The following is a 24,780-nucleotide window of genomic DNA, read 5'->3' on the forward strand; positions in this document are numbered from 1 at the left end:
ATGAATCTCGGGCGTGCCGATGAGCCGCCATGCTGCTTATACAATTATGAATATTAATTTTCCGTCCCCGCGACTGCCATCGGGACGACGTGGAAGAAGAAGAATGTTCGATAGAAACTAAAAATATCTATGGAAATATAAAGTAATTATTCCGATCCTAAAGTAATTATTCCGACCCTAAAGGTTACAAAGAAAAAACGAAAAAAATAGCGATAATCGATTATATATTGGCATTTAAGGGTTGTCTCATAATTATTTATAATTTACTACGTTAATGATAATTTCTAGAAAATATCGTTATGTAAGGTTTTTTTTTAAATTTAAAATTTCATTCACCCACAGATGTACAATGACTGAAAAATCACTTTGCAAAGTCGTAATTTCAATTTAGTTTAAAAAATGATTTTGCACAGAGGTAAATAGTTTCTGGGGTATTGAATACGTGAAAGAACACATTGCGCGAAATACTTTCGGTACGTACATGCATATGGCAAGCAATGAATAATTCGGTCTACTCGGCAGTTTTAAATTTTCGGGAATGGGAGTGTGATATCACACGTGAATAACTGCAATCTGTTTGTGCTTGAGCCGCCTCCATTTTCAATCGTCAAATCCGACAGGAATTATTTCGCGTCGATCAATTAAAATGGCCTCCCGGTTGTCCTTTGACGAACTGTCGATGGTCAATTAGTCGATGACAAAATTGAAGGATTTTTCATTTCGTCGTCCGATTTTTTAAAATTTATTTTTACAAAACGCGGTAAAGTCCGGCGAAATCTGATAAGCCAGATGTACGCTATCAGATACTCGCGTACGTTCGGTGAATTGTCGAATGGAAACGCAACACTCGAATCATATTTTTCCAATAACCGCGTTGTCCTATCCTTTTTCACAATATTCTTAATTTTCCGTATTTAAAGCTATCTTAGCGATGTCTGCCGAAGAAATAAAGCTGTGCGTAAAAGTTCAACTTGTAAAAGTCTAATAACAATATTTTTAATATGTTCGCCCTCGCTTAATACGCGCAGATGCATAAAAGCGTAAAGCTTGATAATAATAATTTCAACACATCCATCAGAAGCCGGCGGACAGTTTTCGCGTGTAATTATAGCCAGCGTATATTACTGCCTCGAAAGCAAAGAACTTTTCATTACGACTCCTCTACGCTTCGAAATAATTGCGAGCGGATTATTCGCCCCCCGGGGTTGATCTTGCGGCCAAAGAAAATCGTTCGAATCGCAATTTTCCCCAGTCTCCCCGCCGTTGTTTCCGAGTTAGAGGAAAATGGAGGTAGCGGGGAGGGGTATACGTATATTTCCTTTCTACCTCTGTTTTTCATGGAGATTAATCGAACGCTGTCGCGGCCGCGGCATGTTACCCGGCGCCATGCGATTCGTCGCGTTTCGGAGCGATTCCGGAAGTGGCGTTATTAATGACATCGTGGGGTTGATTGCTTTTCGACGGGAGGGTACGAAGGCCCCGACGTCCCCGTCTCCCCGATCCCTTCTTTCCCTCCGCCTTCCTCCCTTTGTAATCGATGAAAAATGTTTCAATTTCGTCTCGTCGAGAGTCCGCTTCCATTTTCGGGTTGAGTAAAAAAAAAAAAAAAAGATTCCCAGTCGGACAAATCGGATCACGCGCCGGTTAAATATTCGCTCTGCCCTCTTTCGCGGCGAGAAAATATTGATACCGATACACAGGGGATAGAGGCAGGTGGATACACGCGGAAGGTAGGCGGAGAGAAACAGGAATTGAAAGTATCGCGCAGCGTCGAAATTGACGGGCTTTTACATATTCATAACGCGGATATCTTGTTCCGCGGCTATTCGGAAAATTCGAGACATTCCGCGGAAAAATATTCGGCATTTTTTTTTTTTTTCGTATTTGCGGTAATAGCCGGGCATGCGAGCGAGTGATTCGCAGCCGTTATTTTACGGATGAGTAAAGAGCCTCTGACACGCGAAAACCACTGTTCCCTTTTGCCACTGTGTAAACCGCGTTTAAAAACGAAATTTCGGAAGTTCGGATATTTTCACGTGGAGACGTTGAGTGGAGAAAACCATGTTGTACCACGGATCGCGTATACAGGTACTATACACGCGGATAAGGATAAGTATTTATTTTTTCGTCTTAATTAATTTACCGATGTTCTCGCGTTTACTTACGTCTTCTCGTTCTCGGAAATAAGGAAGCCAACGTCCGGCAGTCTGATTAGGCTCGCGTTTCTCGCAAAAAAAAAAAAAAAAAAAAAAAAAAATTCACTCCGGCAAAGTGCAAAGTTCGTCGCGACATCGCGCTGCGTCGTACGCAATTAACGTTAATTGGAATGAGCGCACTTACTGTTAAGCTCTATGACGACGGTGGTGGTAGGTGGTGGCGCTAATTGAGTGTTATTCGCTCGGCAGGACAGCTTGGCGTGATGATGCCTCCTCGTGAGAGCTTTCACAGTCACGTTGCTGATGGTTACGACGTTGGTCTCGCCGCCTAGTCCTTGCGTCTCTCGAACCTCGGTAGATGCATGAATGTTTTGTGATTCCAGATACCACGAGACCTGCGGTCTGGGTTTACCTGCCCACAGATGAAACGAAACTATGGTTAGAAGAGTATTGCTTAAGACGTTTGAGCATAATACTGTAAACATTTTTTTTATATTTTAATAATCACAATTTGAGTATTTTAATTATTTTGATGATCGACGAATATTATTTTATTTTAGTCTAAATTTTTAGATATCTCCAAGTTAATTATTATAGATAATATATGCTCTTTAAATAAAAAAAATGATGATTCCGGCAACGTGTAGAAAATTAATAGACAAATTTAGATATATTTTACTAAAACAATTTCTGAACTCTCTCTCTAAGTAGGGAGATAATAATTAATATTATTATTATATATTTATATTTAAGAGTCTTAGAATATGACGAAATCTTTTATTATGATGTTAATTAGGATATTTTACAAGCTCGTTGTAACACCGATCCGGGACTGAAAAAGATCCGAAAGCGGCGAGTCGCAGTTGATGCTGGCAGGACGACGTCTGTCATTACTCCTCCACTAATAAACGAGTCGACAGCAGAGAGGGGGGGGGAGAAGGAGGAGTAATTCGAGTGTCACGTCCCAAGGGTTACGACGTGGATGTCGCCGTCAATCACATCAGCAAACGGGCCTCATTCGGCCGAAACAACGGCACGGAGATACTCCACGTCTCCCATTCTCGAGAGACCGCTACCTGTGGCTCACCGCCGACGACTGTTACGGCTAATTATGACGAAAGGGAATCTCGAAAATGCGCCCTTACCAAGGTAAATTCGCGTCCGAGGATGCTCTAAAAGCGCCGCACATCGTTGGTTTACTACTGACTTAATTAGCAAGATACACTTGTCGACTGTAAGAAAGCTGGTAAACTATTAGATCGAGACATGTAGAATTGTTTGGCGCGAGAGAATATTTGCGAATGGTAATTGTAAAATGGGACCGACAATATAACAATCCGGAATTACATGTTCGGTAACTTTAAGAGAACATTTCTTTCTTAATAATTACGTAAATAATTATGTAAATAAATATTTTATTGTTTTGTTATATTGAAAAGAGTTGAAAACTTCTATCTCTTTCTTATATTTAAAATTTCAATTTCGCAAGTTTAATACAGAATCTGAATATGTGAATATAAAAATATTATTTTCTAAAAACATGAAATATTTCTACAGAATTTTTCCCGCGGATAAAAAATTATATTAAATTATTCTGTCACTTTCATGAAAAGTAATTATGAAAAATTTCCAATAATTCATTCACTCCTAAATGTTAATTTTCTTAATTTTTATATAAACATGTAATTTTAAGGAAGCTTGACTTTTAGAGGTGTTACATTGAAATAAATATGAGATCGAGAATATGTGACGTTTTAAAATTTTAATCCCAAATGATGTTCTCATCTCCATCTGAAGACGCTTCGTGGCAAACAGTACTATTGCATGAACAAATAACGGCATGTACTATTGAGCACTGTTCGGTATTAACGGATACCCATCATCTAATCAACAGTTATTCTAGATGAACCATCTGTCTATCTAGCTCACAGACGGGCTGTCCATTCCGGTTGTCTACATGGATATCTATTCTAATCAAAGACATATCCGTACATCACATATACATCTTGCCGAAAGCCACGATCATTGATATCGATAGTTGGAACGGCAATAATTAGGAGTGGTTATTTGCTCAGTTAGCGCTTGCTATATTAATAATTTGGAGATTGGTAATTACATAGTCAATACTTGATGTATAAAATTTATGTACTTGGTTAACAATATTATTAATTTTCACATTGCGAAAATTTATAAAATTTTCCCAGCTTACATATTTCTTTTCAATTACGAGTTATGTGAACAAAATTAAATAGAAAATACTTATAATTGAATAATTTTCCTTTTATATTATTAAAATTGTAATTAAATTAATTTTAATTAATTCCAAAGGAACCATAAAAGAAATTTAATATGAGACTCGTACAGCAAGTTATTATCAACGTGTGTAACAAAGACTCGCATAATTAAAAATACAATTGTTTTAGATCAAGATGCATTGTATGGAATTGTTATTTGTGTCACATCAAGGATTCGTATTTGTATGTGACGTGGACTGTTGATGCAGTTTATTCTGTGTCTACCTGCAGCGTTAGAACAACTGCAAATGTTTGTCCTCTCGCTGTTCTTAATGCGCGGGTGACACGGATTTGCGTATTTCGCGAGACAAGCTTTACGATAGCATAAAATAGTTAAAGCTTAAAATAATTTATCAAATGCAGATTATGAGTGAGCATAGCAACGAACGGCGGAAGTACGGAAAGAAACAAACAGGTAATCCTATACGCGCGTTATGGCGAAACATGTATTATCTACAATCGCGTTAATTTCCCGAGCACAATGCGCTGAAATCGCATTAATTTCCACGGAGTATACGTTCATTAAACAATAACCAGGAAATGAACAGGCTTCCCGTCGCGAAATCGAAACTACTCAGCAGCGTTCAGGAAGTCCGTCTATGCGAACTGAATGACCCGAGGAAAGCTTTAAATTAATACATGTGACACAGTGATCGCAAAGCAGCACGTAAGTATCGAGATATAAAAACATTTGCATATTTTCCATTAACTATTATATTAAAAATTACTATTTATACGCTATTACAAACTATCACACATTATTATAAGTTACAATTTATCTCTCGTCTATTTAGCAAAATAATAAATGTGCTAATAAAAAATTCACCCAAAGTTCATCCGCGGAGGAAATGACGAGGGAATTTTTGAAAGCGTCGATGAATTTCACAAAGAAATGATTATCTTGTATCGCAGTTAATAATTCAAGGATAATATTATGTGTTTTCGCGACTTCCTGTCGCGACAGCGCTCCCATGTTATCTCGCTGCGAGATAATCCCGTCTCAAAAAGAGGGCGATAATAAGCGTTCATTAAGTCCAACACTATAATTAATTCCGCCATCGAGACCACCGTTTCCATTGTTCCCCGTGGAATAATTCCCTGCTGCTCCGCAGGATACAAATATATCCGGTCGGTAGTATCTCGGAGGGCTTTTCCCCATCCGTTTCCTTGCGTTTCCCAACGAACTCGCTTTTAGAGCGAACCTCACAGTCGTAATATATGAAACACATCGTGTACAATGTGACCGTAAATTCTTTCTCGAGAAGAAATGCCGAAACCGATAGCTTAATGAGCACGTTATTGAAAATTGTGATCGACTCGTGAATAAGGCTTTCAGTTTCTTAAAAGAAATTTTTAATAATTTTTATAAATATGAGCGTATCTAAGGTCTCTTTTTCGGCGGGGGGTTTTATCAATTCTGTTAATATATAAACAGCAATTTTTTGCGTTAATGAATTACCTTTTTTTGGATATCTCAGAGCTTAGAGTATCTCCTCGTTCCTCGTTCTGAATAAGAAAGATATTAGATTTTGTAAATCATAACTTTAACTTCCTTTTTTTAAATTTCGGGGAGTTTGACTCTCCAAACCCCCCTTAATCCCCTCGTCCTAGATACACGATGTGACTGTTACAATTTTACTTATTTTTACTTTATTTAAATATTTTCGCTGTGAGATGCGTAAATCTAAAAGACCCTTCACATACATCTGACCGCTTAGACCGCATTTATGCGGACCGAATAGTAAAATGGTGCAGGTTATTACGGTTATTACGACTTCTGTCCGGATCGCGCGCATTCAGAAGACCTCGCGTATTAAAAGTCGTCGCGAAAACTAAACTCATTATCGTGTCGTACCTTGTCGCGGTACTGCCGCACCGTATTTTTTTTATAACGTTACGGCATTTTAAACACAGTTACCGCGTAAACGCACCCCCAGGTCCGTCGGCGCGCAGTCGCTTCCGCTCGTCGTTCTCGTTAAGAAACGTAAAACAACGACGACGAGTATATTTGCCCGGATACTTTCACAGTGCGAATATCTGTTTCTCGACCGTTGTCTCACTCGTTTTACGTGCTTTCAACCCCACCGAGATAACTCTTCCACCGAGCAACTCGCGCGATATCATGAATATATCGCGATGTAGCAAATGGAAGCGAAGATCAGATTGTGAGGATAAACTCGCATTTAGCGCGGAGTTGCATCATCGTTATTACGCGGCGGAAAAAAGGGGTATCGGGATGTTACAACCAATAAACAAATAATCCTGTAATAAACACTTTAATAAACCGATAGTAAAGTCGATGCGATATTAGATTACGCCCGCTCTGAGCATCGACTGAACTTTAATCGATAAAATCGTGAATGTACGTTCCAATCTGAGTCTCGATTCATCCAACAAATTTTCGAGTTCATCGAATTCCCTCGCAACGTATATAAATTTTTTTTCGCTATTAACATGTGCGAAACGCACGTGCCTTTCGGCATAATCGAGATGCGCGAAATGACCATACGGAATATGAGGAAGAGAATAAAAATGTCGTTTCGAGCGGCGAAACGAGAGAGGGAGGGGGAGAGAGAGAGAGAGAGAGAGAGAGAGAGAGAGAGAGAGAGAGAGAATGCTGCGTTATGGCTGCTGGGTCGCGTTAAAACAAACATTTCGCTCCGTGACGCTGTAAAATTGCGTTCGATGCAATGCCGGGGTCGACAATGCAGCAGCTGGACAGCGGCTGTGACGCAAGGGATGGCGGGAACACACTCGTGGAAATACACCGTGTATTGTGTGGTAACAATACGCGGCGGAATGAGCGGCCAGGGCGCGTCGCGGCGCGGCCTCCCTTTTCGAAGAATATACCCGCAGCGAAGCCGGTTTTAAACGCGAGGCCAGCTCGCTCGCTTGCATTTACGTGACGGCAAATGCTCGAAAATACGAGCAGAGCGGGGTCAATTATTTCCAACGGCCGCGGGCGAGCACAAGAGCGCCGTGATTGGAGAAGAAATCCGAGGCTGAACTTTTACGTGACGATACGCGCGACGGGCTTTCACACGGGAATGAAAGAATCAGTATTTTTTTTTACATTGAAAGCATTTTTCCGCGAAGGCTTTATTTACTTATTTACTTAGGGCGATTGCAACTGATTGTTTTTGCAAATTGAGTTCTAAAATAACCGTCGCGCCGAAGATTTGCAAATGAAAGTTTCGCTCGAAATTCGGTTAAAATCCATTCGTCGCGTAAATTACATTAGAAAAGTCAAACAGCTTTTGAACCGGAGCGTGGTGAGCGTGCGGTAACAGTTACACAAAAGATAGAAGCTTAATTTTATAACGTTATTTGCTCTCAGATATTTGCTCTACCTGTAGTAGATAAATTATTAAAAAAAAAAAAAAAAAAAAAGGTTAATGTTAAAATGATAGAACGATAGAAATATAAAATAAAAAGATATCGATTAAATCGTTAAAAAATGATGTAATAAAACATGCGAGTTTGATATTGACACAATCATAATTGGGCATTAATGGTAGGTACGTCTAAACGACGGAATGGCAAATTAGAAACAAATATAACGTTACGGGATATGTAAGTTTATGCTGGTCGAACACGAAGTTTCCTTTTTAGGATGCGTTTGCACAATGCAAATCTCTGAGCATCATTGCGCAGTAGTTCCCGTTGGTATACTCCGGCCCAAACTTCTGTTGATATTAGGAATTACAGTCAATGCGTTATGGAGTTTGAATTTCTGCAAGATACACTGCGCGGATTTCGTAGTCCCAGCCATTTGTAAACCTCAAAACGGAACGAAAGAAGCATTACCGTTAAGAATCGCAAATATGAAAGTACGAATTTTCAACGGAGTTACCGCAAACTTCGCCGTTCACACGAGGCGCGTGTAAAATAGAAAATATTAATGACCGATTTATCTGCAAAGTTTCGTCGTTTCCCATTTTGAGAGAGGAGAATAATTTCGTGAATGCAACAATAAATTATTTCGCCTCGGAGCGTGCTTCGGCAGAGATAAAAAACTTTGGAGAAGTCGTTAAACTCGACGTAAAATCGGTATTATTGACTCCCTCCGCATATATATAACGTTGTATATAGCAAATATTAATTTCATATTTATACGGGCATAATTTTTATCAAATTGCATATAAAACGAGAAATATTAATGCCAGAGGCTTTGTAGTTTTACATTCTTTCTCGTCGCGATAATCTCTTAAGTAATTTTATAAATTCGTTTTAAAACGCGGCACCAAAATATCTTTGGATAAATCGGACAACTTTCTCTCGCGTCCTTAAATAACTGCTACTTGCAGTAAAAATATCTCTTGCATATGCGAGGATATCGCAAGGACTAACGAGACGCCACGAGGTCAGCTCGTATGGGACGGCATGCATTTTGCAGGTTTTATGTCACAATAAAATAAATTAAAACCCATCGCTGGTTGCTATCCTCTCGTGAGTTGAGCGAACCAAGAACCTTCCGGTACAGGTTCTTTCAAAATTGAATGTAAAAAAAATTTTAAATATCTTGAGAAAGATAACGTGACAGTATCGACGCACTCGACTGTTTTAACTTGGATATTTGTAATTATAATTATAATATAATTGTAATTATAACTAAAGTATAATCAAAATTAATTTTCAAGTGATTGCGTATAATTTATTTAATCGACGTTTTACAGCTATCGAAGAATGCTCTTGTTTGCCGAATTAAATTCCAACGGATTTGAGAAATTGAGAAAATTCTAGATTTACCTAACGCGAGAATTGCGTTTAACGCCAACGCGTTACATGCCGTCGAAACGGCAACATTCAGAATTGAAAACTGCGACAAAAATGTAGCCTTCAATGCTCACCGACATGTGTCAAACGATACATTTCACTTGTTCCCCGCATCACGCGAAAAACGGCGTGACACCGCACGCCGACGTTTATGAAACGCCCTATATATACGAAGCGGACGGAAAGTTTCGCTTTGCATATGCAGCTCGGCGTGCATGGTAAACAGAAACGTGTCACGTCGGATTTTATCCCGCGCCGGCCGTCCTTTCGCGCTGTCCGCCACGTTTTGTGTCCGACTCTGTTCGCGTTGTTGCAACCAACCCCTCCCTCCCCCCCCCCCCCCCCGCGATCTCTGCGGGGGTTGCGAGTTGCTTGTTGCGCGTGTCGTAAAGTGATGTGTTCGGCCCAGTCAAAGTGTCGGAAGAGTATTGTGCGAGGCGGACATGTCGGTTCGCTATGGCTCGAGTCATCCGGTTGCATCGACGAGGAAGCGAAAAGAAAATGCAATGATTCAGACGCGTTAGTAATTATTATCCATTCCACAGACAAGTGCAATTGTATTAATATTTCAACTGTGTTATAAATTCTGTATTATAATATTCTCTCTAATACTATAATAATACTGAGTTGAAACTTTATTTCTTCTTTATTTTACTTGTTATCTTATTTTTAAAGTTTATAAGAAATTATGATGACGACGATTCATGTTTTATAAATTAAATTCCTATTTTGCATTTGAAATAAGCGGTAAAAGATAATTTTCTAGTTTGAAGTACAAAGGAGGAGTTTTTCTCAGGAGTTTTCTATCTTCAGTAAAATTTTAGAAATGATTCTAAATAGAAAAACTAGGTATGTAAGTGAGTATCAAAGAGACAATCTGATTTAAAGAACGAAAACGGATAGAAAACAATCCTAATTGAGATCGATTTAGCATAGAACTTGCGCATTAAAAATGTACAATACTGGTATTTAATTCACGAAACAATTATATTTTTGTGACATTGTTCGTAACATTGTTCGACGTTTCCATTCCCTCAGATACTGGCTTTGTATCTTGGGTTTTTGTACCTTGTCTTCTCAGATACATTTCTCTTCGCAAACGGTAACAAGCGACAATCCCCTTTTTGTAGTAGCTCCTTGTTCGCGTCTAAGGATAGTGACATTAAGGAAGACGGAAGGCGATTTACGTCAGTACGGGGCATTACAAACATAGCCACCCGGTGCACTAAAATTGTTGTATCCCGTGTTGTATCCCGTATTGAAGACATTCATGTGAAATGATAACTCACGTTCTTGGGCGGAGATACCATTCACACGAAATTTCATTTAACCGGTTCAGCTAACGCGGTAAACCATCACTATTAAAGACGATTCGTATAATGGAGCACATACATACATACATACATACATACATACATACATACATACATACATACATACATCGACAAAATTTACGAATCTAATTAAGATAGAGTACAAATTCAAGAAAGTTAGAGTTGCATAATTTTGATCGTGCGCCGTTTTAGAAATAATTATATTATATTATAATAAAGCGCTTGCACGCGCATTACGTGACTTTATCGACATTCAGTGAACAACAATGAGATATAAAATGGCGCATCGGGCTACTTGAAACTACTGACACGTCGTACGTTTCGCTCTAGTTTATCCGGAAGACATTCTCGGGGACAGTTACAATTTCAGACGGCAAGTAATATTCGCCAGCACGAGTCTGACAGCGAAAACGGTGCCTCGAATCGTTATCCGAAAATTCGGCTGCAGGATGCACGCAGCTATCCGAAAGCTAAACCCCGGGCGAGCTACCCCCTAATCCCGCTTCGCATTAATAGGGTCTTTATTTCTCGCCGACGTTGCTAGCTCGATAAACCGGCTGCGCCAAACCCATACGACGCCATGCTAAATCGTATGTTGCGAATAAACCGCGATTACAGGCCAGGTGAGCAGCTCGAAGAATTCGCCGTGCCATGGTTAAATCGATGGCGATCGTTAAAACTAAGTTATACAGTCTGCGTATTAATGCCAAAATTATAGTGCCACTTGCGTCGCTATATCTCCTTACAAAATTCTCCGTCGTTGCTCTGTAAACGAGAGCATTACCGTACCGGTTGTATTTCCATTTTTACCATCATTTTCAAAGTCGTTACTAAATGTTACGTTTAATGCAAAGACTATGAAACGGTCTATAAGCGTGAACGATAGAACGTCCCGATTGGCAAAATTATTCCTCCCGAAAATAAATATTCAAGATACCATTTTTATTGATATCGACGATGACGACAGCGTCGTTAATTCTCCGAAACACAGAAAATTAATAACCATTGGAAGTATCGGGCGGTTATTATTCGCGCGAGACACTTCGCGAGCGCGATATATTTTCGTAATGACAATTTTGGTATTTCCCTCGGGGTTCTGGGCTTCGCGTTTTATTTCCTTTTTATATCGGCCAACGATTCCCTCCCCCCCCCCCCGCCTCTCTCCCCTATCGTTCACCTACGTCGCGCATGGAGCCTTGAATTAAGCCGCAAAAATACTCGCGTTTCTCCGCTACCCTCGGCCACCCTCGGTCTTTTTCCCCTCCGTTTAATACGTGCGTGGATTGCTGCAGCGGTAGCGGCGAATGCTGCATTATGAAATTGGCGTGGACGTATTATATTTTGCGACGCAGGTGTTAAATGCACACGCTGGTGGTATATACACGCTATATCGGGACGCTTTCCATGGTTTTGCCGGTTAAGGCGAAAGAGGTTTCCGCGGTGTCTGCAAAAAGGTACGCGTAATTACCGCGCTCATTGACGCGAGAGAGGTAAATAAACCCGTAAAAGTGTAGTCGACAGCTAATCGGGCAAACATTTGCCCAAATGTTTCAAAACCCGCGTAAATACGGTTTATTTTGCTGGGCTCTCGAAAATTTATTACTCATTTATTGATGTAACGATGCCGCTACAGATCGAAAAAAAAAAAAAACATAACTTTATATTTCAGTCTAAATTAAGACTGCTTTCGCAACTCGAGTTCGTGATGATTCGAAGGTAACCGACATTAGAAATACGAAAATGACGAGGAAGATAATTGATTACCGCTCCTAAAGGCGGTCGCGGTAAAAAAAGCGAAAGAAAGAAAACGTGTGTTGCACGCTAAGAGTCAGGGCGACGAGGCTCGCGGGGGAGCAACGAGCGGAAAAGTCGTACGAACAAGTGAGTACTCTGTACTTCTCTGTATTTCATGGCGAATGAGAAATACGAGCAATCAGCTGTTCCCGAAGAGATCGGGAGAGCAGACAGGAGAGTTTCCATATCAGACGGGGAAGACGTAGAGAGGGCGTGCGGGAGAGAGGCGTGCTATAAGGGTGAGGGGCGGGAGAGTACAAATGCGCCGAAAGTTCTCGCTCGTTGCGTTTTCCGTCTGACGTCGCGGCGGCGACGGCCCTTCTTATTTACCTCGCTTTTCCGTTTCTTTACTGTCGCATCTCGCGTTTCGTCATGAGCTTTTCCCGCCCCGAAGTCATCAGCTACCTGTACGCGCGCGCGAAAAACTCCGGCGGCAAGTCGGACGAAGCGAGCTCGTTTCGTTCCCGTGTGACAAATCACCTGTCCCGAGGAGCGGCGTTTCCGCTCGACGCCGAAACGCGGTGAAAGGTGAAATTGCAATGACAGTAAAAACATGTCGCGTTGCGGCGGCGGCGGCGGCGGCGACCGGGAGAATTATGCCACTTCCCTTAAATTTCTGCCGAGTAATACGACGCTCGTTAATAAGCAAATTATTTTCAAAAATCTTCTTGCCTCTCGTAAAAATAAATATCGTCTTAAATTTAGTATAATAATCGTAATTAAAAAAAATGGCATTAAGTGAAATATTTTTATACAGCGATGCGATTCGATGTTAATATCCGAAGATAATATACCGGTTAAGATTGTAAGGCTGAACACGATATCCTGAGAAAATCCTTGTTCGCTTCAACGGTGAAAAAAAAAAAAAAAAAAAAAAAAAAGAAAGAGATGACAGCTGAATGAATCGCGCGCGGTCTCCGAAGAATCTCCAACCAGGCGCGACAATAGAAACGTAATAATAAATAAGAAGCGCAACAATGGAAATGTAACAATAAATAGGACGAGATAGATAGACGGAAATGAGCCCAAAATATGCAATAATTTCAAATCGTTGCCATGCTACGCGAATGCAATCGTTGATCTTTGAAATTTCTGAAATTCTGAAAAATCGCCGATTTCTCCAGTAGCCTCGTACCAAGAATACTGACTACTTTCGATAACGCTATTGTAATAATCTCGAGTCACAAAAAAAAATCACATCTATCTCAAATCAAAGAAAAGTCATGGCCGAGAGAATCGTTCCTGAAAACTGAAAACTGAGAATTGACATTCACCCCCCCCCCCCCCCCCGAGAGAGAAGTGAGAATTATTGACTCCCGATAATTTCACTCTCCAAAAATCCCTTTCTCGAGACACGCATAACAGCACGTAACGGCTTACATTCATACAAATTATATTGGTGCAAACCCCGCGGCGCGATTGCCTAATAAGTATTCCAGCAACCGATGCCGAGGCGCGCCATTAATTATGTATCCGCCCTTTTGAAATTCCATAGTACCGACATGCAATACGTTTGCGCGACGTGACGTGGTAACCGGCGCTCGCGAGGAGGATCGAATATTCCCGGGGAAATAAAACTTAGTTCGAAACAATTCCGCGGATGGAATCGCGCCGAAGATCGGACGTCGAGGCAGGTCGTGGTCCGTGTTAAACTGGAAATAGTGGCTCGGCAATGCTAGCGGAGATTGGCACGTATTCAACGGATTCATCGCGCCCGGCAGGACGACGGAGTCAACTGTACATTAATCTTTTGCCAGCGCGCGCTTTTCATCTTTTCTGCTACCCCTTTCCGAGTCTCCGAAGGGGGTTTATCTCCGGCTCTATCGTCCGTTTCGTATTTTTATCAAAGGGAGTTTCTCATTTTTATATCGTCGGAATTTAAACTTTCGTTATCGAGTCAGTTTCTTTAAAGATTCGTTGTTGTGTTCAAGTGCGTCTGCGTTTGCGCAGATAAAATAATTGTAGAGTGAATTTTGAAATGTGTTCATAAGCAAAGATGCCGTATATCATTTTGAAGATGGGTGGATACCCCTATATAAATTTCTGAATCGAATTTGGCGGCTTTTCAAGAAGTTGATTACACAACAACGTGGCGAACTGCGAGGTCATTTCCGCCCTCTTCTCTTCTCATCTTGATTTTTCTTGGATACCAAACTTCTCGTCTCTTCCTTACATTTACCATTTCCGCGAAACGTTAATATATAGAAAGAAATAAAAGTGTTTCTTACTTCGTCATCGCGGACTTTTATCGAGAAGACGAAAAAAGGAAAACGTATAACACTCTCCAAAATTTTCACATGATACATTTCCAGTAAGAAATGCCGGAATTTAATTCTCTGAGCTTAACGCTTTCGTATTAAAGCTACCATTTTGAGGTCTTTATAAAAGTGAAGTAGTCGCGTTGTCCAAATAAGTAGTTTTAAAGCTACTTTCGGAACAAAACTGCTCGCCGACAACTAACAACCGCCCAGATCCTCCCGAAACTCTACTCCATTCAAAACTAAGAAAAAAAAAAAAAAAAAAAAAAAAAGGAAAAAAAAAAGAAAATTCCCGAATGTGCGCTCTGAAGATATAATCATCTAAAATTAAAGTATATAAAAAGTTACGTTTCTTTTAACGAGTGTAGCTCCGGTACACTGAAAGGGTTAATGGCACGGTTATCGCGGGATAGGAGCCCCGGGCGCGATAATTTATTTCCGACGACGACGACGGAAGCGAGCGCACGATTTCTGGCGGAGTGCATCGGAACGGTGGCAGTTACGGGGATCGAAATTGGCGTTGGTCCAGGATGGATTCGGCCACCGCGCGACAAGTCGCCCAGCATCGTCGTTTCTCGATGCCTACGGGAAAAAGCGAGCGGACTCTTTTAAGCTCCCCCCCTCCCCGCCTCTCCCGGCTTCGTGAGCCATCTCCCGTTCCCGCTCGCGTCGTGGCGTTCTCCTTGAGTGCGTCGTGTAGAGGACTCTAAATGGAATTGGCGTCGCGCCAGTGAATACCCACGCTTCTTCAGCGAGATGGGATTTTTCGTTCGGCATGCACAACGTACGTTTACGCCTCCTTCGTCGTTGCCTCGAGCAATTCGCGCGCGCCGATTATTTGTTCGCGAAACGATTCGCGGAGCTAACTCGACTCGCAGTCTGACTTTGAACACTCTCTCATCGGGGCAAACCGTCTTCCAAAACTGGTGTAGGGCGCTTTGTTGAATTGCATTCGATGAAAAAGGCGTAGATTAGCTTGTAATGTGTTTTTCCTTCTTCTTTTCGAGGCTCAAATTTTGATATTACGTAAATTAACTTATCTACTTGTCTACTTAGCTGTGAGACTTTTTTTTGTGTTAAGATCCTCGGTACAAGTGATATTGATTTTAAAACTTTATCGTGAATTTAATTTTAAGATCGTTCGAAATTATAATTTAAGATGCTTATGATTAAAATTTAAATATTAATACGCAATTGCCAGTTTCAAAGAAAATTATTAAAATTATGTATCCATAAAATTATGTTGACATTATAACTGACACTTACCGCCATGCACTTCGCAGACCAGGAACAAGTCAGCTCCCTCCGGGTAAGCCTCGAGGAGTTTACTCATGTCTCGCCTCTTCGCATCATAGATTATCGGCTTCGCTGGTGGCACTGTAAGCAGAAAAAATTGACGTGTGAGCAATATGCACGTTTTTTCCCGGTTTGATAGTTCAGGCTATGTTACGTGGCACGAAGAAATTTTTAAAGGGGATAACTTTATTTCGAGTATTATCGTTGCTATTAATAATTTCATATCACATTTTAGTATAATATAAAATATATATGTGTATGTAAAGTAAGTAATAACATATTTTAATAAGCACAAAATAAATAAGCATTTATGTAAAATACAGCGTATTTCATTTCTTATTTCATAAAGGAAAATTATATGTATATCAATCTTGACTTAATTGCGAATAAAATACTTTCGCATGAGAAGCATCGCATGTGTCTAGCCCTAGGCAAGTATAAGCGGAAGTCCGACGAGAAAGGCAAAAAGGACGAGGAAGTGAAGCTAGCAACAGTAGCAGCAGCTTTTACCTGACTGGCATCGTCTTTTTCTCCCTTTCATCACCAGTCTGATGCATTCACGATACAGCCGAGGTAAACGCAAACAAGCCGATGAGAGTCTCGTCCCAATATGTCGCCCGGATGTCAGATGGAAATTGCCTTCGGCTATTGTCACGACGACATCGACTACGGCGACGATGCCGATCGACATGTACGCTCCATTCGCTCGTGCTTCCTTCTCCCTTCGGGAAGATTTTGCAGCGCAAAAAGAAAAAGAGATCGCGTTCGCGAAGACGAGGGTTTCTCGCGGTGGGGCAAACTCGATAAGCGACCTCGATAAGCGAGACGATATTTTCCACGCACGACGAAATATTCCGATTTGGTTTACTCGACTACACGTGCGACTGCGACCTCGATCGCGGCCATCTGTGCAACTGCGAGCCATGCGGAGGATCGATCTCGAGACGGTCGCGAAGCTTCCGTGTGGATCTTTATGTAGATAATCCGAATCACTACACTTCGCTTTCGAACGAAGTGCAGTGTCACCATGTCGCCGGCGTGACTTGTTTGTTCATATCGTCGACGATCGTATTCCGGCTATATCTGAAGTACGTGGCGATATTTTCGGGACGTGTTCTATGAGCAAGAGTCAGTACTGTCGACTCGCGTTCAGAGCTATACGACACGACAAAATGAAAAGAAAAAATATATAACGTAAAATATAAATGTAAGAATCTGTTTCACAGCGATGCATTAATTACCGACTTTCATTAGGAACAGGTATTTATCTATGTTAAATTTGTGTAATGTGACATATGGATTTAAATTTAACGAGGCAATTACTAATTATTTTTAATTTTTCATGTTCGGCAGTTAAATTTGAAAAAGAAAAGGGTACAAGCGCATTTACGTTATCGATGGTCATAAGAACGATTAAGACTAATTCGATTCTAATTGCAGACCATTCGTACGCAAAAAGATATCGCCCCATCGTGATTAAATTAGCGACGCGGAAAAGAATTCAATAATCGTTGTCCGAATAATCGCCGTTTCCGCGATACGATCGCCGTCGACTCGAATCAATATGCTGAAGAGCAGAAACTTCAATGGGAGTGGGAAGGAACGCTCCATTCCCACGGGATTCCGCAGACGGACGTCGTAATCTCGACGGAGATTACACGAGGGCGGCGCAAGACGACGCTTTAGTGGCGCTAATACCCGGCATTCACGGCCTTTTATAGCGGCGTTTATCCGTCGGAGAGATATCCGCCGGTCGTCCCATCCTCTCCCGAAGCGCGAATTTTCTCCGTCTCCGAAGCCGTCGACCATTGTTACGCTGACAATTGATTCGCTCGCGAGAAAAATCCGAAAGTTGCGCTCGACGTTCCATGAACGAGCGCCGCGTGTCTGATACGCGACGGACCTTTACTACTTACAATCTTTGCCGCAGAGAATTCACAAAATATTTCTACCATATCTACAATTTTTAATTTACTTTACTTGTCTATAATATTAAATATAATTTTTGTCGGCTAGCATTATAGAAAATTTGTTGAATTCAGTTAATTTATCTTAAAAATAATTTTCGTATGTGTAATTAAAAATTTAAACAAATGTGTATGAGAAATTTTTTGATGTATTGCATTATTTATATTATGTAATACTAATTTTTTACTGTAGCGTTAATCTAAAATTACTTGGATATAAGTACATTTGTAATATTTATTATACAATTATTATTTATTACAACTATTATTATTATTATTATTATTATTATTATTATTATTATTATTATTATTATTATTATTATCAATATCACATCGTATTTTTTTACATTTCATAACATTCTGATATCATATAAAGTTATATTAGTGTTAATTAATAATAACTTCACATTAGCTTTCCATGGTTAATTACAGAATAAATCGTCGTTGGGCGCTAATCTCATGAATATTCAAGCGACCATTAGTAGTACGACATTATCATATTATTCTAAAGTATATATATATATATATATATGTTACTGACGTAATAGACCGATACAAGCCAACCGCCTAAAAACGCCACTCTATCACAGTCGAGCTATTGATAACGCGTAAGTAGCGATACGTGCTGCGTGAAGAGCTTTTCCTCACTTTCGTGGCACCCTCGGGGATTGCTCATTAATCTTCCCGCACGCGATTCACCCTCCGGCCGAGTTTTACATATTTATTACCATCTCAGTACACGGGCGCGGAACGGCTGTTTTGGTATTCGGTCCGTTACATGCCGTAGCTTCGAGCTCGTGGCATCGAAACCGCTAAAATCCGTCCAAAGTCGTACAAAGCACTCCGTACAAAGCCAGCTCGTGTGGCACAACCCGGGACGATCTCCATCCTCCTCTCTTCATCTCTCTTTCTCAGCCCCACTCGTCTCGTAACTCGCGGATATGATTTGCGAGATTCACGTGTCTTCCTCGAGGGAGAGAGGAACGGGGGAAGAAGGGGTGAACCGTCGCGTCGTGTGGCTCACGTAGATGCCGGGGGTAAGCCGCACCCGCGCGAATCCCGTTCGACGTTTCCCTCAGAATTTCGCGGGGCAGAGTAGTGGAAAAGCGAGACGGGGCGGTAACATATGCGAACCTCGGTATCGCTCGCGGAAACTTTTACTGAAATTCTCTGCTGTACAGAGAGCCAACGGAATATGCCGCTGTCTTGTCGGTACGACCGGTTATAAATGGTAGACACGAGGTGGTGCACCTGAAAAGTCGGCGCTTGCTCGCTAGCTTCTTTCAAGAATCGTGTTTCGGTGTGTTGCTTTTCTTTTTCTTTCGCTCTTTTATGGGCCAAGCACGGTCGAGCGTTGCGCGAATGTCTGCCCTGATTTTTCAGGAGCAGCATTCACGGAACAAGAAGAGCGTTAAAAAGTATCGGTGTCAGTCCTATCGCTCGGTTAGCCAGCTATAAACATTCACTTTTATTCTCTATCATTCTATTCCGCAGCGTGCGCGTAAGGTAAATTATTTCGTTAAGGTATACCAAATCCAATTTAATATTCCGTTACTCGCAATAAGATGAAAGAATGTTCCCGGCTCTTTTCAAACAAATTGCCGCTATTCCGTGCCCTTGGGAATGTGATCCTAAAAGGTATTTAACTATTATCCGGCAAATCAACAGGCCGCTGCTTAGAGCTCGAGAGGTCGGTCAGAAAATCGAGAAGAATTCACCCCGGTGGGCGCACAAATCTGCCGTGTCTACGAGGGTCAGCGTCAGGGAACGAGAAAGGGATCGATGAGCGAGCTTCCGGCCCACGGGACTGAAAATCTCACTGGACGCGCGCGGCGCGCTTCCAACGACAACGTGTAAACCGTTCGGCCGGCAACACAATGGCGGACTGGAAGTCCGACGGAGCGAGGAAAATATATTGCTAATAGAGTTTGCAACACGGCCCGTTAGTCGAGAGTAATGCCTTACCACGGGGTGGCACACGTTAAGCTCGTTTAACGAACCATCCTGCCTTCCACTTTCATCCCCCCCCCCTCTCTCTCTCTCTCTCTCTCTCTCTCTCTCTCTGTCTGTCTCTGTCTATTTCTCTCTCTTGCTTCTCTCTTCTGCCACCCTCACCTTTCGCCTTTTTTGCCCTTCTACTCTCCCGCGTTCGTGCTTCCGTGGACGTCGATTAGATTTATGGACTTCCATCGTGTGTCACGCGCTCGCCCTCTCGTCGCCGTGCTCTCGTTCGTCGAGGGATTTCATCTTGCAGCCGCGATAACCGCACGTGACCATTTCGAGTCTCTCGATTAGAGAGGTATTCTTCTCCGCGAATCGAATAGAATGGATTGCCCGTCGCTTTTACGCGACTTTAGTGAGTTATTACCTCCTGATGCACTTCGAGGTCAAAGTAACCGTGAATAATGCTGTATAATCTTATCGCGGAAGCTATTTTCAAAATGATTCTTCGTTATTGCCCTCAAATTTTTCTCCATACTTCTTATACTTACGTGCCATTTCGACGTGGCACGTCGCGTAATAATTGTTAAAGTAGGAGCGCAAATAAATAGCGCATTAAATTTTTACCGCGTAAATATGACATGCGGTATCTTTTCAAAGATGGGCGGGACGTACGGGGGATACATATGGATCATAAAACTACGAAAGTGGATTCTACGACGCACCTCGAGTCCCGTCACGTTCGACAGATGCCCGTATGACTCTTCGAAAGTGCTAACGTCCCGCTCTGCTCCTTATTTCATCGACTATACGTACGTCGCCCCGGCGACGGTGCCATATTTGACCCCGCATATGTTGCACGCAAACATTGGATGTGCAACGTGAGGTTATATCCAATATCTCCCGTGAACCACATTTTCCTTAGTAGATTCCGTACGATAAGCTAAGAAAATTGCTTGGGATATGAGTAGAGAGCAATTAAAATTTAAACACCATTAATTTCCCAGTATACCGTAGGCTTAGAATGCCTTTGCACAAAGTTTTTTTATTGTTACGTAAAGTTTAAAGGGATATTAAACTAAGGGATATTCTATTTTACCGAGATTGTTATTTTACATTACGCTTATTAAATTATTTTTTATATGGAAACGATAATTTTATTAATAAAACTTTAATTATCATTATCATTATCATTTTAAAATACATCTTTTCATTTTTAATCTTTTTTTATTACGCTATGTTATATTTACATAATTTTTGTGTAATATAATTTATATCTCGCTTAATGTTTTCATATTAATTAAAATTATTACATAAATTAAAAGCGAGAGAGAGAGAGAGAGAGAGAGAGAGAGAGAGAGAGAGCGCGTCGGTATAAATTATTTCACTACCATAATCCAATCGTAAAGTAGCTCGATTAGCAGCGCTTGCTTGTTCTCGGCCTTCTATCTGTGAACCTTTGTAAACTCTCGTGAACCCTAATGAACCCTTATGAAAAGGCCACTTTCTCCAGCTTATTCATGCAGAATCTAGGTAACGCGAGACGTGCTTGATCCGAGACACCTCGTATACGGCGCTACGTGCGTTCATAGTGTCGGAGGTGTATTGGTGTGTATTGGTGTGTACTGTACACGTGTGTTACATACACCTACACACACCCACACACAGATGCATGCATCCTGGAGATGCACCTATCTCCCTCGCCACGAGCCGGATGCACCATTTGCGGGATATTCTCCGACGCTATCGGCGCGGGACGTGCTCGGGCGTGCATCCTTTCTCTCGTTACCTCTTTATGAGTACGCCCGCCATAGATTCAAAAGCGCCGTCTATCCACTACGAGACTGGCCAACGCCGTGACCAGCTATGACAATTACTGCTATAACTCAGCCGTCAGTGTGCTACTTTTTCTTTTTCTCCCTCTCGTTTGACGCTTGTCGTCGCTTGTCCGTGCCGGAGAGCCACGATTGGCCCAATCCCGAACGAAAAGTTTCAACTCGTGGGATCGATATGTCTTACGCACGATCACAATATCTTAATCATTTCTTTCTCACATTTTGCATAAAGGAAATACTCCCGTGCTGTGCTGTGCTGACATCGTATTTCACGAGTTACAAATATTATTTTGAAAATGTTAATCTAAAATTTAGGTATACAGAGACATTAAAAATTTAATTAAGAACAATGTTCTTTTTGTGTAAATTATATATCAAACTTTGACGAATTAAGATTGTTTCAAGATTGTAAAAAAAAAAAGCAAAGTTTTATCTGTCAATTATTCGCAAATAAATTTCCTTTTAACTCGAGATTAATTCGAGATGACTTATGATTTTCAGCGGGGTATAAACATTTTGAGCAAAAATTTGAGAGACAAAAATTGGTACTGACCGTCGACTCCCGTCGATACGGAAATCCGGAACAAATTCGAAAAGTATGATTTGTCGCTTTTGAATGCGGCAGAAATGCACAATGTAGCATATGGCCCGATAGAGAGGCTACGACGAAAAAGTAATGTAACATCGCGCGTGTATTACTAACGGTATTATCCTGGGAAAATTATTGCCAGAGCGAGATAATACCTACCATATTTCAGGCATTACGAATATTGCGATATGGCTACCGTATTTTAAGAGCGATAGTTTTATCGCTCAACGTTACGATACCCAGTTCGCCGTGTGTCTGTCCTTTTTTTCACGCTATTCGACATGCAGCGATTAAATATCGCGAGCCTGAAACGATGCGACAGTGTGACGAGGCAACATTTTTTCCGACATCAAGTATCATTCCTCCGAAAGCGCGAGTAATGTCCTTAAAAAAAAAAAAAAAAAAAAAAACTCTTCAAATCACATTTTAATGGAGAGACTGCAAGGCGTCGCTAATATGATTTTTTTTTGTATACGCGCCGCCAATTTCATTTAACTCTTTAATAATCGTAATATGGATATCTGATACATCATTTTGAGAGAATTTTAAAAAATTCTCAGTACTTCAAACCTCACTTCAAGCCTCACTTCAAACCGACGGATATTATCATGTAGATTTAAAGATAATTATACACGAAGAGATACAACTTTTTCATCCGTTCGATTCTTTTTATTTTTATTTTAAAGGGAAATACGTAATTTCCGATACACTTCGTACGTAAGATATTTTGTAAAAGAAGAGATCACAGTTTCCTTTTCAGAGTCACCAATCTGTGACTCCCCTCCCCTTGGAGTATTAAGTTTTTTCCTAACAAGACATCCAATGCTACGTGTATAACTTCTATGTTATTTCGATGTTGTATCTCGAGGAGGGTGTGTCAAAGAGTCATTTATCATTACGTTATGGCGCAACGGATGCAAGATATCTGTTGGCGGCAACCCGCTGACGATCGGCGAGACACTTCTGTAGATATTTATGACACGAGTAAAGTACTTTGCGCTCTATTTGACAAGCAGAAAACCGTGTACGCGTCGTGAACGATTCGACTTGACCCCCCCAGAAACAAAGTAGCGAAGTAAGAAAGTGCATGGGATCGATAGTCACGTTGTTGGGCGTCATTGAGAATTATTACTCGTAAACTTCGTTCAATCTCGAATCGTGTCGTGAAATCATCTTACGAAGCGCGGCGATTTCGAATAAAAAGTATCTATAACGAAACAACATTGTTTTTGCGTAATTACCGTTTCAAGACCCGACTGATTATAATTACGTAAACACGTGATTTGCTTAAACACGTGAATAATTGAATAGCTCAATAATTGAAAATCTTTTTTCTTGGACATATAAAATATAAACGTGTTTTCGAGTTCGAGTTTTATATATAAAAATTAAAATTTCGTTCGCCCATTTTTTTTAAATTCCACGGTTGTAATTGCCGTGAGGAAAAGGAAGAAGAAATAATACGGTAATAAAATGCATACATTTTTTAAAGAATACAAAAACATTTGTGGTGCAGCTGAGCGTGATCTCATGCTCGAAGGGCGGAAAATATTCGGGCGATTCGGACTTATTGAATTCTTGCGGCGGGTTGCATTCTCTTACATGTGTGTTGGTGCACCACACAATACAGGCGCAAATGCTACGTGTTGTACCTTCTAAATTATGAGCCGCTGAGCATATTCTCCTCCCCCCCCCCTCCTCTCTCTCTCTCTCTCTCAACCACGTACACACATATCCACCCAGTATGATGGTAACAGTCCGTCGCCTCCGTGCAGTTGACGGGCTGCGTGACTTGGGTATCGGACTAAGGCTACGTAACGATTACCGTTAAAAATTTAGGAAAATTCCTACGACGCTGCCACCGGTGCCGCAGAGCCAATGCTATTTTCATGCGGGCGTGCCGGTCGAAGTGATGGCAACACACCACCGTCCCGTCGTATTTTCAACCCGCACACGTACCCCTTTGTGTGAACGCTCCCGCTTCTCTCTCGCGTCGCCGACCTCCCGTGAAAATCTCGCGGCTCGTTGGAAGCCGTCGAAATGGGGAAACGATCGGATATTTCTCTCGCGACGCGAACGAATCGAACTGTGATATTTGCGAACCGATATTTTTGGGAGGTAAAAAGGAGTGGAAAAGGGAAGATTTATTAAAGGCACTCGAGTCTCATTTTTAGCCACATAAATTCGCCTCTGCGTGTATGAGAAAAGCGAGAGGGATCGTTCCGCGCTGCAAAGGTTCCTACTAAGATAACTGTATAATAATGCCAAGCCGAGGTAGATTGAGGCCTCATGGATAGAAAATTGGATACGTTTTATAAAATGTATATCTGGCGTTTCATCTCGCAACGCGATCTGCAACGAGATAAATTGGAGAAATTGTTTCGCCGAGTTTCGCTCGCTGAAGTTCGAGAACGTTGGCGTTGCTCGGAACGAGAGAAAACGATATCTCTCGCGACGATAGAATTCCAACGGCACTTTTCATTATTTATTAACGGGGCAACGGCAGTGCGCTGCAACTTGATATTTTTATCACGGAGGCG

At 41.3% G+C, this 24,780-nt stretch overlaps 1 protein-coding gene across 3 annotated transcripts in view; it reads right to left on the bottom strand.

The window, feature by feature from the left end:
• The window catches only part of LOC105422335 (nephrin), a 194,161-nt gene that overhangs the window by 88,153 nt on the left and 81,228 nt on the right, over positions 1–24,780 (bottom strand). For all 3 annotated transcript variants that reach the window (XR_016138043.1, XM_089071342.1, XM_089071341.1), the window contains exons 5-6: positions 15,879–15,989; positions 2,341–2,568 (exon numbers count right to left, since the gene is read on the bottom strand). Coding sequence is in view for 2 of the 3 variants with exons in the window: in XM_089071342.1 (XP_088927468.1) it covers positions 2,341–2,568; positions 15,879–15,989 (339 nt within the window). In the remaining variant the exon portion in view is untranslated. The remainder of the gene's footprint in view (positions 1–2,340; positions 2,569–15,878; positions 15,990–24,780) is intronic.

The sequence above is a fragment of the Pogonomyrmex barbatus genome, unplaced genomic scaffold (genome assembly GCF_055798465.1).
Source record: "Pogonomyrmex barbatus isolate J1 unplaced genomic scaffold, ASM5579846v1 scaffold11, whole genome shotgun sequence".
NCBI lineage: Eukaryota > Metazoa > Arthropoda > Insecta > Hymenoptera > Formicidae > Pogonomyrmex > Pogonomyrmex barbatus.